General features: G+C 43.3%; 1 protein-coding gene across 5 annotated transcripts; it reads left to right on the forward strand.

Annotated features, from left to right (window-relative positions):
- The first annotated feature begins 1,395 nt into the window (after nucleotides 1-1,395).
- On the forward strand, nucleotides 1,396-13,718 carry cass4 (Cas scaffold protein family member 4). 5 transcript variants are annotated; one of them, XM_034144744.1, is made up of 7 exons: nucleotides 1,396-1,506; nucleotides 8,429-8,851; nucleotides 9,478-9,561; nucleotides 9,657-9,773; nucleotides 9,893-11,206; nucleotides 11,339-11,428; nucleotides 11,625-13,718. In XM_034144744.1, the coding sequence occupies exons 1-7, from the start codon at nucleotides 1,504-1,506 to the stop codon at nucleotides 12,039-12,041; spliced, it is 2,448 nt and encodes an 815-aa protein (XP_034000635.1). In that variant the 5' UTR covers nucleotides 1,396-1,503; the 3' UTR covers nucleotides 12,042-13,718. The 5 variants fall into 5 exon arrangements, with proteins under 5 accessions (XP_034000635.1, XP_034000643.1, XP_034000660.1 ...); XM_034144752.1 differs by having other exon boundaries at nucleotides 11,363-11,428; XM_034144769.1 differs by lacking the exon at nucleotides 8,429-8,851.
- The last annotated feature ends 5,981 nt before the right edge of the window (nucleotides 13,719-19,699 follow it).

Here is a 19,699-nt window from a genome sequence, read left to right on the forward strand (position 1 = left end):
ATGTGTGTGACTGTATCTAGATATCTCGTGTTGTATTTATTTATTTTACGCTGGCAAAATTACTCTTCCAACAGGAGTCATTTGGGGGGGCTCTTGGGGAAAAAAGGTTGGGAACCCCTGCTGAGAGAGCTTTCAGAGCGGTTCCTCTCAGAAGAGCAGCAGCTGGGCGGAGTCACAGAATCGCTCAACTGATCTTCACTCCCGACCGTTCGCACCACTCAAAACAATGTTTCGTGTTTTTCTCTCTCTCTGCGAACAGGCAAGGCAGGCAACTGCTTGGGGCCCCGGACCAGAAGGGGGCCCCCAAAGAAGGTAGATTAAGAAGGTCCACAGCAATGACAACATGAAACACCCTTTAATTTACTGCAACGACATGTCGGGAAACCCCCTCAAGGCGGCCCCATGCACAGTGCGCCGTAAAATGCTGCTTCTTATCTTAAGTTTCGTGGCCTTGCTCCGCTGTGCGTGGTGATGAAAAGCTGGTTTGAGGGGCCCCCAGTGAATGTTTGCCTAGGGCCCCCACAGACTCTAGAATCGGCACTGACCATGCTGGTCTACCAGGATTGTCTTGCTGGTGATACAGCTTCACCAGCAATAGAGTTATTTTAGACACAATTAACACTTATAGTTTCATGTCTTGTTACATAAGAATAGATCATATTTGTTAAGTGTTATTATGGGAGAATTACTTTTCTTGTGGTACTACTGCCTTATTACATTACATGTTACTTGTTAGATGCTTTTATCCAAAGTGACTTACATACTCAATACTGTGGGCAATCCCCACAGGAGCAATTTGGGCTGACTTGCAGTGGGGTTTGAACCTGTGACCCCCTGATCCGAACACCTGCGCACAACTCACTGTGCCAAACGCCGCCCTTATTAGGCCCATATTGAGCAGAGCATATTAAGACCAAAATTCATGTACAACAACTTCCTTACTTGCAATAAATAAGCACTAATTAGAGGGTTATTGAGGAAAAACTCTCAACTAATGGCCTATTACTTGTAGAATATGGTCATGTAGAATAAGGCATTAATAAGTGTTTTATGATGACTAATAAAGAGCCTTTATACTGCTAATATGCATGTTAATTAACAACTAGTTGATGGCGAATTGGTGTGCCTTAATATAAAGTGTTACCGATACGTACAAGAAAAGAGGAAGCAAAAAAAAAGAAAATTACAAAAAATCCCCTCAGTTACTTGGGAAAGTAAACTAGTGATGTACTTCTGCTTTATTAGTAACATGGGGGGGGGGGGGGGGGGGGGGGCGGCAGAGTGGCTTGAAGCTGTGTAGAAATGAAGCCAGGGTGGGTTGGGGCAGCTGCACAGCAGCTCTGTCAGTGAGAGGCCCCTCCCCCCATGTAGATCAGTGTGTCTCAGTGACAGTTCACACAATGTGCCTGAGACACAGAGGAGGACAGCACTGGCAGCCCCACAGGCTCACTGAGATGGTTCACTGACAACAGGCTTCTTGTGTGTGGACGGACCTCAGCTAACATGGTGAGTACTGCAGCTCAGATCAGAATCAGCTGCTGGACCTTCAGTTAGAGTCACCATCGTCCTAATTCTGCTCTGCTGTGTCCGGTGCTCGTCCAGAGGAATGTCCCTGCAGACCACCTGCTCTGATTTCAATTGAACTTGCGGTGACAGCGGCCGCCTATTCCTACACACAGCACCTCTGAGCTGTAACCTGAGAGCCTATTTACACACAAGTCATCACAACTCAATGATCTACTCAGAAAGCGATCATATCCATTCATGAATTTTAAATACCATGTGAATGCATGTGAGGGTACTTTTAGTTTGGGGGGTGTGAATTGGTTCCAGCTTTATTTCTTGAATCGTATGCCTCTTTAACCTCAGCTGGGCCGCTCTGGCCAGATTGTGCTTGTGATATTCTAGGTTAATGTTTTCTAAAACTGGTTGCAACCATACCAATAAATAAAAAGCCATATATTTGCTTGTTAGAGGCCCTAAGCCGATCAATAAAGGACTACATATAGTCCAAGAGAATAACTATGTCTGACTTCTACAGTTCCTCAACACATTTTCTAAGACTAGTTCTGATTGATGGATTGAATTATTTGATGATTAAAAGTACAGAATCACTCTGCAGCTTCTATTACTCTGGTGGCAAATGTTTCAAAAGCCTTGATAAGATTGATGACGAAGCTTCCTCTCCTCTGTAGCTCATAGAGGGGAAGGATATGTATCAACCGGACATTGCAAGAACAATATTTATCTGAGCTCATCGTATTCATCGCTTCCTTAGAGAAAACACTGCTTTGTTGATGACTAACTTTCAGTGTTGCCATCTTATTTCCTTTCATGTCATATTTGAGCTAATTGACAGCTATTTTAGAAGGGCTGCTGTGCTGCCTGTTTTTGTCCTCTGAGAGCAAGTCAGTACAGTCATGAGCTTAACACACTCCTTTCTATCCCTCCATAGGTTATCCAGCCATGCATTGAGGAATATTAAGATAGCTCTGGAATATATAAAAATGTATAAATGTATGTACATTTGTGTTCACGAGTTTGACAAAAACGACTTAACAAAATGTTGCTCCAAAGCTCTAATGCTGTTCAAAAATTCCATAGGGTAGCTTTAAATGATACATCAGATTTACTGCAAAACTGCCAGTGTTACACACAAAGTAAAAAGCTTTGTTTTTATACGTTTTTATAGTTCTGTCTCCAAGGAAGTTAAAAGTGTTAAATGTCTAGTAGGTAAACAACGTTTGTCTCTGTGCAGGGACAAAGACCTTGCACAGAGACAAGCCACTGCTTAGAGTTTCTGATCAGCAGTGAATGCTCCATCATACAGTCACTGTAACAGCTACAAGACAGAGTGACACACAGGAAGTGTGAGTATAAATAACAGCAGTGTGAGCACGGAGATTAGTTCCTCTGCTGCCACACAGACAGGCTGAGAGACAGACAGGCTGAGAGACAGACAGGCTGCCACACAGACAGACAGGCTGCCACACAGTCAGGCTGAGAGACAGACAGGCTGCCACACAGACAGGCTGAGAGACAGACAGGCTGAGAGACAGACAGGCTGCCACACAGACAGGCTGAGAGACAGACAGGCTGACACACCGACAGGCTGACACACAGACAGGCTGCCACACAGACAGGCTGACACACAGACAGGCTGAGAGACAGACAGGCTGAGAGACAGACAGGCTGAGAGACAGACAGGCTGACACACAGACAGGCTGACACACAGACAGGCTGAGAGACAGACAGGCTGAGAGACAGACAGGCTGAGAGACAGACAGGCTGACACACAGACAGGCTGCCACACAGACAGGCTGAGAGACAGACAGGCTGCCACACCGACAGGCTGACACACAGACAGGCTGAGAGACAGACAGGCTGACACACAGACAGGCTGAGAGACAGACAGGCTGCCACACCGACAGGCTGACACACAGACAGGCTGAGAGACAGACAGGCTGACACACAGACAGGCTGAGAGACAGACAGGCTGCCACACCGACAGGCTGACACACAGACAGGCTGAGAGACAGACAGACAGACAGGCTGACGCACACACACACACAGACAGGCAGACAGACACACACAAAGACAGACAGACAGACAGACAGGTTCACAGACAGACAGACAGGCAGACAGACAGACAGACAGACAGACAGACAGACAGACAGACAGACAGGCAGACAGACAGACAGACAGACAGGCAGACAGACAGGCTGACAGACAGACAGACAGACAGACAGACAGACAGACTGGTCTGAACCAGATATTGGTGTCCCTCTTTTATACTTCTCTAAAGTGGCAGCTCAGCAGCACTCTGGTATCCACTGTTGGCAGGAAGTGGTGACAGTTTGACTATGAGTGAACACTACAGCCTTGTTTGGGATTAAGCAGTGTATAAAAAGTACTTTGCTTCCATGTGCTTGCTAGTATAGAACTTGTATTCAATTAATGACTTATTGTACTCACACAACTACAGTTTATGTTCCTTTGTAAACAAATTATGTAATTTAAAATGATTCAACCATAGACTCTTCATTGGCACATGTTAAAAGCAAGGGTTAAAATCAACAGTTGTTTATCCCTTAGTCTCTCAGATAGTGTGGGAATATTTAATATGTCATATTTACATGCTGACTTCCTGTTCACATGAAGGCATACTCTGCCTCATCCTGAGTGTGTGTGTGTTGTGCTGGGCCTGCAGTGTGTGAGTGTGTAATGATGAGGAGCTGACCTGACCCTGGGCTCCAGGGGGCAAAGGTCAGAGTGTGGTTCCCACGCTTTAAGCTCAAGTATAAAAGTAAGAAGAGTAAATAGTGGGAATAACAGATATCACTGAGTTGGCTCACTGACTTCATCGCTATCCACTTCTGTTACGGTGCGTCTACACAGCAGCGTTAAAAAAATCTTGAAACGCTTCTGCCCATTCACTTTGAATGGGGTGACGTCCAGGGGCGTCGCCTGGACCTGAAAACATTCGGGGCTTAGCCCACAGTGGCGGCGGCACTACAGTGGCATTTTTCACTGCAACACTCCCCACACGCACACACAGTACACCCGCGACTGTTACAATGAAGGCTCGATAATCAGCTCACGGCATATATGCAGGGGTAAAGTGGTATTTTTTATGAGTGGGGGGCTCACCTCCTCTGGGGGGTCCGGGGGGATGCTCCCCCAGGAAGATTTTTTTTTAAATATTGAAGTTAAATGCATCAATCTGGTGCACTTTGAGAGCAAAATGAAGAGATCTATGGATACCTCTCTCAACACCCATATGAAGCAGAACTGTAAACAGATGTACTTTTTCTTTATGGATATTTTACTAATCACTCCCCTTTTAAACTCTATTCTTGTTTTACTGCCATATAGTATTTCATAACTGTTTTTCCTTTATTCTCTTATTTTTTTTATAACTATAATGATCATATGAAGGTGTGCCGCGGAAATAATCTTTTGAATAATTTGTGACCAAACCGTTTGAGACCCACTGAGATAACTTAGACTAAAGTTAAGTATCTAAACACTCAGAGAGTCCTTTAGCTCACCTGAGTCTCTCAGTCTGAGAGGAGAGGACTCTCCTCCAGCTTCTTGTGGAACAAACAGCTCCTTATGTCCGTTAGTGCAGCTAGCTAACCAGATGCTAACAACACGGTCCATGCTGGCACTGGTCCCTCTCTCCCTCTCTCTCTCTCTATCACACTAAATGCGCTATTGCCACACACACACACAGAGCCGAGCTTGAATGACACAAGCACACGTTTATTTCCATGCAACTCTCTGATTGGTCTGGTGTCATGCCTCTGTTGCATTCACTGAACACGGGAAATTACAGTGCTGCCGTCCTCTCTTGTGTCATGATGAGGTTCACGTAAAGCACGGTTAATGTATTATATTATTGAGGGAGAATTGTCCGGGGCTACAGAAAAAACATTCGGGGCTAAAGCCCCGGATGCCCAGGCCAGGCGACGCCACTGGTGACGTCACTTTCCCTCACTTTTCGCCGAAATGCATTGTGGGCAGGCGAGCGGAGATTTTCAGGATTTTGAGGATTCAAAGTTGAACAATGTTCAACTTTTGAGGCTGAGGTGGAAGCGTCAGCCAATCAAATCCTGTGTACGCAAATCTGACAGTTCAAGCTCTAGCCAATCAAACAGCGTGTATGCTGGGAGAGAAATACCGCAGGTCATTTCCTCATATTCCAAAAAATGGAGGAGAAATTAGCGGTAGCGAATCAATCACCCGGTGCTTTATGACCAGACCTACCGGGATATAAACCGGAGGAGCCAGGCATGGAGGGAGGTGGCAGAGACAGTGGTAGGTTTTCGCCTGTTTTGGGGAGTTTATATCCAGTTTACTTCGGGCTTTTTTGCTTCGTATATCCCGGGCGGGAGATTCATGTGATTGGTTGCTCGCAAAAAATCCTCAAGCTTCAGATACGCCCACCTCCAAGATTTTTTTAACGCTGCTGTGTAGACGTACCGTGAGAGTATAATTTCGCATTTAGACAGATCTCCTGCTTCACACGTCTTATAAAATGTGCATCTTCTCTGGTTTATATTGTTGTAAATTGAATGTTATTGGGTTTTGGAGTGTTGGTTGTGATTTTGAGCGTTGCCTTTAAGGTCTGTAAAGTTTGCTTTTTGTTGAGTTTTTACACTAAACAGTGACTTATTAACTAGCAGTTTGAGCTCTAAGTGTTTGGCATCATATGGCAGTTGAAAATATAATTGTTGAAAACAATCATACTTTCCGCATCCAACCTGTAGAAGAAGCGTCTTAATGCCTGAACAGAAGCTTTTAAAGCACTTCTTGAGGTGCATCTAACGGGCCGAGGATAATGTGTGAACAGGACGGAGCGAGGCCCAGAGAGCAGACAGCTGGGGCGTTAAAGAGCCGAGGCCAGTTGTCCGGAGGCTGATCGCCTCAAGCAGGCGTGTGCAGGAGTCCAGAAGAGTCACAGCTGAATGTGACCTTGTTACTGTAGATCCAGGCAGTCAGAGCTGACCTCAATCCAATGGGTTTATATAACCTAATGAAAAAGTGTTAAACTGATACCAGAAACATGTCACATGATAGGCTTTGGTTGAAATGCTGCAACTACTGGCACTGACACTGCTGTTTAAACACACGTCCTCTCATGACCAATGTCGTCTCAGGAATGAATACCCTCTTGAGTCCAGGGAGAAAGTACAACAACCTACATGTTGTCGGGGGGGCTACTGACTGTCATTTGACCCTCACTTCTTCACTTGCATGTCTCTAGCACATGTATGTGTGTGTGTATGTGTGTGTGTGTGTGTATGTGTGTGTGTGTGTGTGTGTGTGGTCAGTGGGCTCTCTAGGCCTGTATCCAACAGGTGCTGAGCGTGTCGGGCTCTGATGGTGAATGGGTTCTTTGTTGCAGAGGATTCACCCTCAGAGCCAACACACACACACACACACACACACACACACACACACACACACACACACACACACACACACACACACACACACACACACACAACACACACACACACACACACACACACACACACACACACACACACACACACACACACACACACGGTGCTGAAACGACAGCAGGTTGCTTAAGAATAACCACATCTAAACACATCGGATCTGTTCAAAGCAAATGCTGCAGTATCACATTTAGAGATAAATGACCAACAGCAACGAGAATAGAGAGTAATTAGACTCCATAGACTGCTGTTGTAATAAGGTAATGGTAATGAGGTCATGAAATGATGCCTTCACTGACATGTTAATGCAGGACCTCTCATGGATCTGAAGCCAGCTTTAGTTATGTTTATTGTAATATAATGTTTGTTCGATTTGAATGGCACTTTGCTGCCTTCGCAACACAAGATGTACTGAATGTCAGTTGACATTTACTTCAAATAATTTGCTGTAGACACAATACATAAAGAAACAAGTTTTATTTTATTTTTATCAGAGCCCTTCTAAATCAAAACACATTTTTTCTCTGTGATCCACTTTGTGAGGGAAGTACAGAAAATAGGAATAGTCAAGTAAAAGTACTTGGTACTTTTCCACCAATGCATATTCACAACTCTGTATACTTATCTGTATACTACATATTGGACTGTATTCTTATTATACCTCCAGCTATATCATTTATTACGTCATTATGTTTTAATTTTCAGAGATTAAATTATATCTAAAAAAAATTGAGTGAAATTATGACATATACTTGCATGCCTGCAAGATGAGGAAGAATCTTGTTAAACACCTCTATGCAGAAAGCCCTAACAGGAAGTGAACATACAGAGTGCCACATTCAGAACAAAAGAGCTCTACTCTTTGTTGTTTCACAGGCATGCTAACAATAAGGGAAGGAGTCACTGAGACTTTTGACAACTTTTTGGTGGCTTTGCCTCAGGTAGGTTGGATCCTTGGGCAAGATATTGATCCCCAATTTGCTCCTGACGGCCTGGACAACCGTGTGTGAGTGTGTGTGAATGTTAATAAATCCTGAAGCCAGCCTTGTATGCCAGCCTCTGTATACATGTGTGTATATGGGTGACTGCAGACTCACGTTGTAAAGCACTTTGAGGTTTCACAAATACTGGGAAAGTAGTATATAAATGCTTTCCATTTCCCATCCATTTACTAATGATTTAGAAAATGACTGAAATTAAGGCAATGTTGCCTTGTGAATCTTTTGATTACTCAGATCTGCGACTTGTAGCAATATTTTGAAAGTTGTCGTAGGCCTTCAGCAGCATCCAGAACTACCAACTAAATGTAGATCTTTGTTTTGCAAATTACAATATCGCAGCACTGCTGCACATTGAGGTTGTCTTTGTGTTCAGTATCTTACTTTTGTCATTTGAAATGTGCCATAGAGTTTGTTCTGCCTTCTAACCTTAATTTCCATTTCCCCTGTTCTTTATTATAGAACAAACTGGCAAAGGCTCTGTATGACAACACTGCAGAGTGTGCAGATGAGCTGGCTTTCAGAAAAGGGGACATTGTCATGGTGATGGATCAAAGCGTGGCTGGGACCAGTGGATGGTGGATGTGTTCTCTTTATGGACGCCATGGGCTGGCCCCTGCAAATAGACTGCAGCTTTTACCACAAACTGGAACCACTGCAAGCTCATTAAGCCATGACACAGAAACATCCAGATTTACTGATGCTGAAACTGATGACAGTGTGCAAAATATCTACCAGATCCCATGTGTACCCCGACCATCCAGCAGCCCAGCTTATGAACGCATGGATAAGATCTACAAGGTCCCGTCCACTCATTTATCAGCTTCAAAAATTCCAGTGCAGCAGGCACTAAGGCACAGCAAAGAAGGACCTGAGGAAAACCAGGTAACAAACATTGAATTTATGTAGAAAAAAGCTAAATCCTAAATGTAGATCTTAGTCTCTCTATTTATCTGGGGTCAAAGTTAGGACTTTTCCTTGGAAGAGTTCACCCTCTTGATTAGAGAGGTAGAATGTTGCAGAAATGCAAAGCTGTGAAACCCCTGCTGGCAAAAGAGCTTACAGATGGGGACCAGGGGCCTCTCCATGGGACAGGCATGTAGCACCGGGGTCTTTATGGGCCTGTAAAAGACCAACAGACACAGACTTCAGACACTTTTAACTTCAAACAGCAGCTCATGCCGCTAGGGACCCAAAAAGACAGAAGTGTCTGTATGGCAGAAGGTGGAGAGAAATAAACTCACATGTTCACCATTTCCTCTCCCGCTCCAGGGGATTCCTGTTCCTTTCTGCAGTAGCCACCAAAGATTAAACAAGCAGCAAGGTTTCTATTATAGAGCTGCGTTAATTGGCAAAGTGTAACATAATTGGGGTTCTCCCGCACTCTCTATGGGCAAACACTGTCCACATAAATGTGTTGATCGAGAGGTCAATGAGGTAATGCAGCTTTGATCAAAGCAGCGCAAGTGTTAACAGTCAACCCTGAAGAGAGCCTGTCTTTCTGTCTGCAGCCTTCATTCTCAAGCAAGCTGTCCAGTTCTACAGGAGAGGTTTACGATGTCCCGAGCCAAGCAAGACGAGCTTCTCTTTTCAGCGTGAGCTCCTGCATTTAACACAACCAAATGCATCACATAGGGGCTTTTTGTAAATATTATGCCACTTTACTGTTATTGATATGTTCTTTTTGCAGGCATCAACCACTCCCAGACATACGCCACGGAAACCCTCCCTGATTCCAATTTCAGAGCTGGAGAAAAGATTTGATTCTCCGGAGAGTTTAAGTTGTGGCAATCCGGTAGACTCTTATGTGAGTTAAAGACATTTACAAGGATTATTGACCCTAAAATGTGCTAAATTAAAAAAGTCATTTAAAGACTTTTTTTGTCTGCATAACTGTAATAATGACAACTTTTTCCTTGTGAACAGGTGTATGCAGTTCCACCATCCTTGCCTCAGGATCCAAACTATGATATCCCTGTTCCTTCCACCACAGAAGCCCAACAAATAATGATGGGTGGATACAGCACCCTTCCCATCCCCTGCAAGCCTGAGTGGATTTATGATGTGCCAGTGGGTCCTGAGAAACTTAGTCCAACCCAAATCTCCAATGATACCATGCCCTCCAAAGCCATTTGTAGACTCTATGACACTCTTTCAGCACATCCTTGGCCCATTCAAGGAGGCATTGCAACCTCCTTGCTTTATGATATACCAAAACACAATTCACTTGACATCGTGAGTCCACCCAAAGTGTTGCCAAGGGCCCCAATTTATGACAAGCCCCCAACTCAGAGGATTGTGGAGGACATTGTTTATGCAGTTCCACCCCAGGAGGAACCTTTAACTCGAGTTCTCAATCAACCGTCCAGTGATCATATCCCATTAGAGTGCAGGGGCGACTCAAGTAATGCTCATGAATTCACAAAGGTGCGTCTGCAGCGAATGAGGAACTTTCTGGCCTGCACATCTTTCCATTACCTTCCCGGAAGTGGGGAGTCACCAGTGCAAGAGGACAATGATCAAAGTAAAACCCTGCGACTCTCCGCAGCAGACAGTCAAAGAATCAGCAGGGCCTCCAGCTCCTCCGCTAGCTCCTGTGACTCTCTGACTCTGAATTCCCCCTCTCCCGAGCCTCTGCGAGAAGTGACGCTCAGCCAGGATCAAGCCTGTCGCAAAATTCTGGACCTGCAAATTTCAATTTGCGAGGCTGTCCCCCGTCTTATGGAGTTTGTCAGCAGTCACTGGAGGAGCAAAGAACACCTGGAGAAACACCTGAAGGAAATCAAAGAAGCATCAGAGGGGATTGCATGTTCTCTTATGTGCTTCCTAAACTTTGCTTTGGATGTTAAGGGCAATGCACGCCTTTTGACCGATGCCAACCTTCAGACAAGGCTCTATAAACAGCTGTCCATTGTGGAAGACTCAGGCATGATCCTTCAACAAACAGTTAGTGCACTGAATATGACTGGCTGGACCCTGAATACACTTTGTCAGGACTCTGGGCAGGTCCAGGTACCTGATCAACTGGAGCGCTTCGTTATGGTGGCCCGCACTGTTCCAGAGGACATCAAGCGTCTGGTATCCATCATCAATGCCAATGGCAAGCTTCTGTTCAGAGCCTCACAGAAAGCTCCAGAGCCTCTCAACCCCTTAGGTCAGCTGGATATAAAGAAGAGTCCTGATGTGAGTGAACCAGGAGGGGCCTTGGTGGAGGATGACAATGACTACGTAGAGCTACAGGTAAAAACTTTTGTATCTTCTTAGTCCTCCTAAATTATAAAGTTGAGTTACCATGGTAACTGATGATGAACTTGTATCCAAAGGAAACTCAAAGCATACAGTAACTTTCATGATCGACCACTTTTGACTCAGACACAAATTGACTTTGAAAAGCAGCAGATGGAAGTGCAGAAAGAACCAAGAGATAAAGTCACATCAGACAAAGTCTATAACAATATACAGGTCAGTATCTTCTTTTTAAACAAGGGGTTTGTTCCTGTTAAATGAGCATGACCAAATTGAGAAAAATCTTTGCATCTTAGAAAATGTATTTTTTATACATTATCTATATATGTCTCCATCCAGGAATCAAAACCGTTCTTGTACTCAGATAAAGACAATGTGTGTCAATCTTTGCCTTCTTTGTTCCACTGCTTAGGCTCTTAACAAGCGTCACTCCTCTGAGTCCTGCAGCGGCACAGAAGAACATCGACCAGCCTCTGTGTCAGAGCACTGCCGGCTTTATTTTGGTGCTCTCCAGAAGGCCATCGGGGGATTTGTGGGCAGCCTCCGGGATGGTCAGCCACCAGAGAAATTCATCTCGCAGAGTAAACTGGTGATCATGGTGGGCCAGAGGCTGGTGGACACCCTGTGCAGAGAGGCCCAACGTGGAGGGTCCCCCCAGAGCCTCCTGTGTAAGAGTAACCACCTGTGTGCTCTTCTGAAGCAGCTGGCTGTGGCCACCAAGAAGGCAGCACTGCACTTCCCTGATAAGCAAGCTCTGCATGAGGCTCAAGAGTTTGCTAAAGAACTTGCCCAAAGAGCACAGCACTTTCGAAAATCGCTTGACCTCTGAACATATCAAGCACGTGGATTTGTTTGTACAGCAAAAAACATTTAGTCATCATCTCTTTTAGTTTTCATTCATGCCATATTCAACTACATTGATGCTTCACTAGCCAAAGGGTCATCACTTGAGCTAAAATTCGCCACAATTATGAATGCAGGTACTGGTTACTACAGTGGAGGAAATAATTATTCGATCCCTTGCCGATTTTGTAAGTTTACCCACTTACAAAGAAATGAACAGTCTATCATTTTAATGGTAGGTTTATTTGACTAATGAGAGACAGAATATCAAAAATAATATCCAGAAATGTACATCATATAAGAGATATCAATTAATTTGCATTTAATTGTGTGAAATAAGTATTTAATCCCCCAACGAGAATTCTCCCACAGACCAACCGGTCTGTGGGAGAATAACATACGTCCTCTTCCTTTAAGAAAGTACTCCCAATATCAACTTTGTTACCTGTATAAAAGACACCTGTCCACAGAATCAATCAATCAGATTCCAACCTCTCCACCATGGCCAGACCAAAGAGCTGTCTAAGGACCTCAGGGACAGGATTGTAGACCTGCACCAGGCTGGGACTGGCTACAAGACCATCAGAAAGCAGCTTGGTGAGAAGGAGACCACTGTTGGTGCCATTATTCAGAAATGGAAGAAACACAAAATGACCATCAGTCGCCCTCGGTCTGGGGCTCCTTTGGGGGTGTTTCTCTGCTAAGGGGACAGGACGACTTCCCTGCATCGAGGAGAGGATGTACGGGGCCATGTACCGTAAAATCTTTGCCGATAGCCTCCTTCCCTCAGCCAGGACTCTGAAAATGGGTCATGGAGGGGTCTTCCAGCAGGACAATGACCCTGAACATACGGCCAAGGCAACACAGGAGGGGCTAAAGAAGAAGCACATTTAGGTGATGGAGGGGCCTAGCCAGTCTCAAGACCTTAATCCCATAGAACATCTGTGGAGGGAGCTGAAGCTTCCAGAGGCCAAGCATCAGCCTCAACACCTGCAGGATTTGGAGAGGATCTTCAGAGAGGAGTGGACCAACATCCTTCCTGAGATGTGCACAAACCTGGAGACCAGCTACAAGAAGCGTCTGACCTCTGTGTGTCCAACAAGGGTTTCTCCAGCTATACTAAGACATGTTTTGCAAGGGGATCAAATACTTATTTCCCACAGTTAAATGCAAATCAATTATGATCTTTTATATAATGTCAATTTCTGGATTTTCTTTTTGATATTCTTACTCTCACTGTTAAATTAAACCGACCATTAAAATGATAGATTGTTCATTTCTTTGTAAGTGGGCAAACATACAAAATCTGCAAGGGATCAAATTATTATTTCCTCCACTGAAGGTAGAAAGAAAGCATCCAAAATAAGTTGCACATTTAGGATACTGTACTCAAGCCAATTTATAATGCAATTCAAATATAAAGTATAAAAAAACATTTGTATTATATAATTTACAACATTTTGTACTTGGAATATGTTTTTGTTGATGTTTTATGTATTTTATTTCTTTATTGTATAAGAGGTATACTCTTCAGGGTAATAGTTTGATACAGTATTCTTTTTATGAATATATGGAAATACTCTTAAAGAAATTTGTTAGGCATTCCCAAACATCATGTTGGCTTGGATTGATATAAAAAATAAAAAATGAGCACTTTCTATGACCTTTTGCTATTTTTTATGTTAATCATACATCAGGCATCCTCAAAGTCCGGACTCTGGTCCGGATCCGGACCGAACCACAACTGTCTCTGGACTCTGAGCAAATTATACTTTTCATATGTATTATCCAACCCGGTATCACGGCAAGACGTGAACATGTGACGATTTACCATGCTGGGAGGCGTGAAGATGTCATGATTTTGTCCCTTCAAACGTGACAGTTACACGGTATTGTTAACATGGCCCAACCAGTGGAGATATACCCGGAAATGCCAAGCAAATGCTACCCCGACGGTCGGTTGTTATTGTCAATATTAATATAATAATGATTTATTTTTTAATAGTCACACTCGATTTCGCCGATTTTCTTGTGGCCCTAGCTGGTCGACACCTCTTTTAGCAGATACAAAGGCTACATTAATGTATTAAATCGATGTTAATCCATGTGTGTGGATGTGGAATTAACGGACGTGACGTTGTGCGATTGCGTTGCCAGGCAACAGCTTCGGTTTATGTTAATTTACAAACTCTTCAACTCGAACCGTAGTTATATTTAAAAACATTTTAGAAGGCCTCACAAAATACTTTAATGTCAATTAAAATGTAAATGTGAAGGAATGTGTGTATAACAAAATACATCCGTCAAAAACAATACCGGAAACAGACAGATCCTCAGCTCGGTGATTCGATGGTTTAACCGCAATGCACGTTGGGAAATGGTGTTTATGCGATGTGAAATCCGAAAACATTTAAAAAAAAAATAATAATACTTTATTCCGAGTGTGCTTGCTTTTCTCTTTGAAAGTCATCACATAACGGCATTGTAATACACGGGTCGGCTGCATTAAATATTACATATCTGCCGTAGTTCTCTATTTATAGAGCCCTGATGAGAAGACTTCTGGACAAACAGGAAGCACTGCCGCCAAAACTGAAAACGTGACGTGGATCATAAATATATCAGCAATTAAACAACATCTTAGATTTCTTTTCACACAATACGTCTCCTTGCAGTATCAACACTAATTTGACTGACTTTCATATTTGATCCAATTGGTAGATAGGCTGTATTTACACCATAACGGTGCACAGCTGATAGAAAGGGACACCTAGTGGTTAAAGCACGTTATTGAATATTATTATTATTTTATTATTTTTCACAAAAATGAAACCATCAATAGCAAAAACAGAATTAACTGTCATTAGTAAACCACTCAAATTAAAAGATCATAAGTGGTTTTGTTTTACATATACTTTAAGGATAATAATATCAATGTAACACTGTCTATGACACTTAAAACACTGATTTGAAAAACATACAGAAAAAAATTATTCACTGCCCTTAACCTCTTACGCACCGCCCCCCCCCCCCCCCCCCCCCGGTACCGGGCGGATAAACGCGTCATTTGCAGGAAACAACGTTTAAGGAATCTTAATATTTAATAAACTATGAATGTTTTATATCCATGTAACGGGAAGAAACTCAGCTAACTGATCTTTTTAATTAAAAAAACAAAAAACAAAACAATGCTAACACTCAGTCTCTGAATTAGCCACGAGCGAAAAAATGAATGAGAATCGATGGGTACCCACATTATCACTGAATTATACGAATTTGCGACGTTATAAGCAAAAACGGTCATCAAAACAGGTGACGCTAGGTAGCTAAAAATGCTAACATTTTTACCTTGGCTCTGTAGTCTCTCCAAAGTGGTCTTCAATGGCATTAAAACGATAAAAACGCTGCTGAAGTTAATCCATAGGTTAATCCAATGTGTCTGTGTCCCTTTGAAATGATTTCTGATAATCCATGAGCAATAAAACGGATAATCCATGCTTTTACGTTTCTAGATGTCAGAGCTAGACTGTAGCTTCACTCTAATGCAAAATTACATGCGCAAAGCCCCCACCTTTTTGTTTCACAATGAGTGTGTGTGGGGGACTCCCCCTTCGATTCTATTGGCTCTAACGGTCAGAAAGAGGTGTCAACCATCAAAATCGACCAATGGGTTCCAGAGATATGGAAAAAAAAACATTTCCACCCAAATCACCTCAGAGGTGGAGTATTTTTGGCTAAACCTCTCTAAAAAGGTCAAATGTCACTTGTTTTGCATCAATCTTGATACAGGGTACTTATTATATGTTGTACTTTGGACTCCTAAAGCTTTTAGTCTACCTTACCATCATCCAAGGGTAGTTTTCACTATAAGTAAAAAAGAATATTTGGACGGACACTATAATTTACAGTTTTTTACTATGTAAAATCTGAATTTTCTTTAAAATAAAAAACATCTATATTGATTCTGACTTTTCTACATCCAACTCACAGGTTTATCATTACTTTGAGAAAAAAGATTATTAATTTAACCCTTTTAGAAGGGAAGATATGGTCATTTGTTCTGGGAATGTCATTTTCGAGCCTGAGACCTGAAAAACAGGCTCAGGGCTTAACAGGTTAAGATTTGTATTTGAGTACCCCTGCCATACATGAACCACAGTGACCTCTGTAGAAAGGCTATAAAAGGGAATATCACACACAGAGCACTATTCAGTAATGTCATCAGTTATTTATCTAAGGATCCAGGGTCTTTGGATTTTAACCCGTTATCAAGAGTAAAGGTTAGGATATCAATAAATCAATCACATTTATTTATAAAGCACATTTAAAAACAACCCACTTTGACCAAAGTGCTGTACAGAACAGAGCAGGTAGCTGACACTACCTTCAGATAAATAGATAAGTAAGTACAAATATAAAAATAGGTCATATGCACAACAAACATAGGCACAGGCACAATCAGCCAGATATGGAGGAGTCAAACACTAGAGAGTAAAAGTGTGTTTTTAACCTGGATTTAAAACAATCAATGGAGGGGGCCGATCTGATAGGGAGGGGGATACTGGAGAGAGGCCAGAATGGGGGTAATATGGACCCTCTTCCGGCTACCTGTGAGGAGCCTGGCTGCGGCATTCTGGACCAGTTGCAGGCGGGACAGGGATGACTGACAGATCCCATTATACAGGGAGTTGCAGTAGTCTAAGCGGGATGAATTGAAGGCATGGATGACTTTCTCTAGATCTTTAGAAGACAGAAACGGCTTGATTTTGGCGATGGTTCGAAGCTGGAAAAAACTGGCTTTAACTACTGCATTGACCTGTTTGTCAAACTTAATGGCAGAGTCAAATATAACACCAAGGTTTTTGACATGGGGTTTGACAAGGGCGGACAGGTTGCCAAGACTGTTAATAAATGCTTTAAGGGATTCAGGGGGGCCGAAAAGGACAACTTCCGACTTGCTTTCATTTAGCTGCAAGTAGTTTTGTGCCATCCAACCCTTAATTTCCTCAAGGCAGTTCATGAGGTTCTTAATATTGGACTGGTCGTGTGTTTTCAGGGGGAGATAGAGCTGTATGTCATCCGCATAACAGTGGAAGGAAATATTATATTTTTGCATGATTTTGCCCAGAGGAAGCATGTAAATAGAGAACAGAATAGGACCTAGGATGGAGCCTTGTGGGACACCGCAGGGGAGACTAGCCAGGGGGAAGAAAAAATGCCCATGTTGATGGAGAAGCTTCTGTTTTTGAGGTAAGATGTGAACCAGTCTAGGGCAGTACCATCAACTCCCACTGCGTAGTGGAGGCGGTGTAATAAGATGTCATGATCTACTGTATCGAATGCCGCACTGAGGTCAAGAGGAATCAGGATCGCACAGTTACCAGAGTCAGCAGAGAGGAGCAGGTCATTGTACACTTTCAACAAGGCAGACTCTGTGCTATGGTGGGGCCTAAAACCTGATTGAAATCGTTCCAAGATCTTATTTTGGTGTAGGTAGGGCTGCAGTTGACTGAAAATAACCTTTTCAAGAACCTTTGAAAGGAAAGGAAGTGTAGATATAGGTTGGTAGTTACTAGGCAGGATGGGGTCTAAATTGTTTTTTTTCAGGTGGGGCGTGACCACTTCATGCTTGAAGCAGGTTGGAACGGTACCAGTTGACAGAGAGCTGTTAATTATGGAGAGGAGGCTGGGGCCACTAGTGTCAAAGACATCCTTCAGAAGGGCAGTGGGGACCCAGTCAAGAGGGCAGGTTGAAGGTTTCATGGTGGAAACAATCTGTGTAAGGGAGGGTAGTGTAATGGGTTTAAAGCAGTCCAGTTTGGAGGAACAGACTAGCGGGACGGCTAGGTCACAGATGGGGGGGCTGATGTTCATTCTAATATCCTCAACTTCTAATTCTTCACTCTTAGCAGGAGACATGTCTAAGCTGGTACTGGGGGCGGGCGGATGATAGAGTTAATGGTACTGAATAATACCTTGGGATTTTGGGAGTTGTTTGAAATTAGGTTGGAAAAGTATTGTACCCTTGCAGCCTTAACTGCTCCCTGATATTTGAGAAGATTGTTCCTCAGCATTTCAAAGGAAATTTGAAGCTTATCACACTTCCACTTCCGTTCTGATTTTCTGCACTTCCTCCTTAGGGCTCTGGTAGTGTCATTAAGCCAGGGCAAAGCTTTAGGTTTAGGCTTTTTCAATTTAAGGGGAGCAACAGAATTCAGGATTGAAGAGCAGGTGGTGTTAAATAAGGAGGTAAGTTATTCAGTGCTGAGATGGGGAGGAGAAGCTTCAATAGTGCAGATATTTGGAGCAGCTTTGAGAGCCTCAGAGAACTTAATGGCAGTCAATGAGTTAATGTAGCGAGAGCAACGTTCAGGAAGGTGAGGTTTAGCTGGAGAAAAAGGCAGAGATGCATCAAAATTAACAGAACTATGATCCGACAGACAAGCATCAGTTATTTTCACGTTGCCAAGGTTTCCGTCACCATCAGGAAATCCGATCCACGGTCAGTAGAGGAGAGGAGATTTTGGAAGACTACACTGCCGCATTTCACAGAGAGCCCCGCGGAGATCCCACGGTGACTATGTCCGTGTCTGGGACAATCGGCGGGAGAAAGGCATACCCGGGCCGTTTCTCAATGTCGAGTATACCTGCTGCAGAGCCACTATTTCAAGTATACTACGTCATCGATGGGCGCCGAAGGACTGTTTAAATGCATGTTAAATGCCCAGCATTCGGCGCCACTCGATGACGTAGTATACTTGAAATAGTGGCTCTGCAGCAAGTTACTTGACATTGAGAAACGGCCCCGGTCTCGATGGAGCGCCGTGGAATGGAGCAACACAGCCGACCAGGTCCAGCATCGTTGGGCTGGAAAGAGTAGGCCGGTGCCGAGCGAGAGTGGACAGGATTCCTCTACTTAACCGAGGCACCTGCACGCTTACTCCGCCTCCTAGCTCGTTTGCTACGGTGATAGCCGGAGGGTTCATAAAAACATGTACTTACTCAATATCAAGCCACGATTATTGTTTTTATTTTAAATCGTATAATGTCTGACGTTTTTTGCCGTCCGTGAGGAAAATAAATGGAGCTCAGACTCAGAGCCTCAGAATACTGAAATCTATATTTTTTCAATATTTTTTTCCTTCTAATTTATTATTCTTTTCTAAATAACACACTGTTATTTACTCAACAATAACACACAATTATCCTTGTTTTTATTTATTTGTTTAATTCTATAATCTCTGGCTTTTTTGGCGTTCGTCAGGAACTGAATTTTAAAATAAAATAACCGGAAACAGACGTAGGCCTATATGGGACATTTCGAGCATCATTGCGATACACACCCACTGAACTGATTACCCAAGATCCTCAGCTATGGTTTAAGCTCGGTGATTGGATGTTTTAGCCGCAATGTACATTGGGATATAGTGTTAATGCGATATGAAATCTAAAAAAACATTTCGGAGTTTAGGATGGCCAAAGACATTACACTACCCATAATCCTCAACTATCGTTTGGGACTACAGTCCCTTTGCTTGAAAAACCCTGTGATTAATCTTCAAGCTCTGGGATTGGATGTTGGAGTGGCAGTGCGCCAAGGTTACGCCGAGCGTCGAACAGCTCTTTGAAATGGAACGAAACCAC

The sequence above is a fragment of the Trematomus bernacchii genome, unplaced genomic scaffold (assembly GCF_902827165.1).
Source record: "Trematomus bernacchii unplaced genomic scaffold, fTreBer1.1, whole genome shotgun sequence".
In the NCBI taxonomy this organism is placed as follows: domain Eukaryota; kingdom Metazoa; phylum Chordata; class Actinopteri; order Perciformes; family Nototheniidae; genus Trematomus; species Trematomus bernacchii.

Excerpts from the sequence above, each read along its gene's own strand:
- cass4 (XM_034144744.1), top strand. Across the intron at positions 8,852-9,477 it reads AAGGACCTGAGGAAAACCAG|CCTTCATTCTCAAGCAAGCT; the intron begins GTAACAAACATT and ends TTCTGTCTGCAG. Across the intron at positions 11,207-11,338 it reads ATGACTACGTAGAGCTACAG|ACACAAATTGACTTTGAAAA; the intron begins GTAAAAACTTTT and ends CTTTTGACTCAG.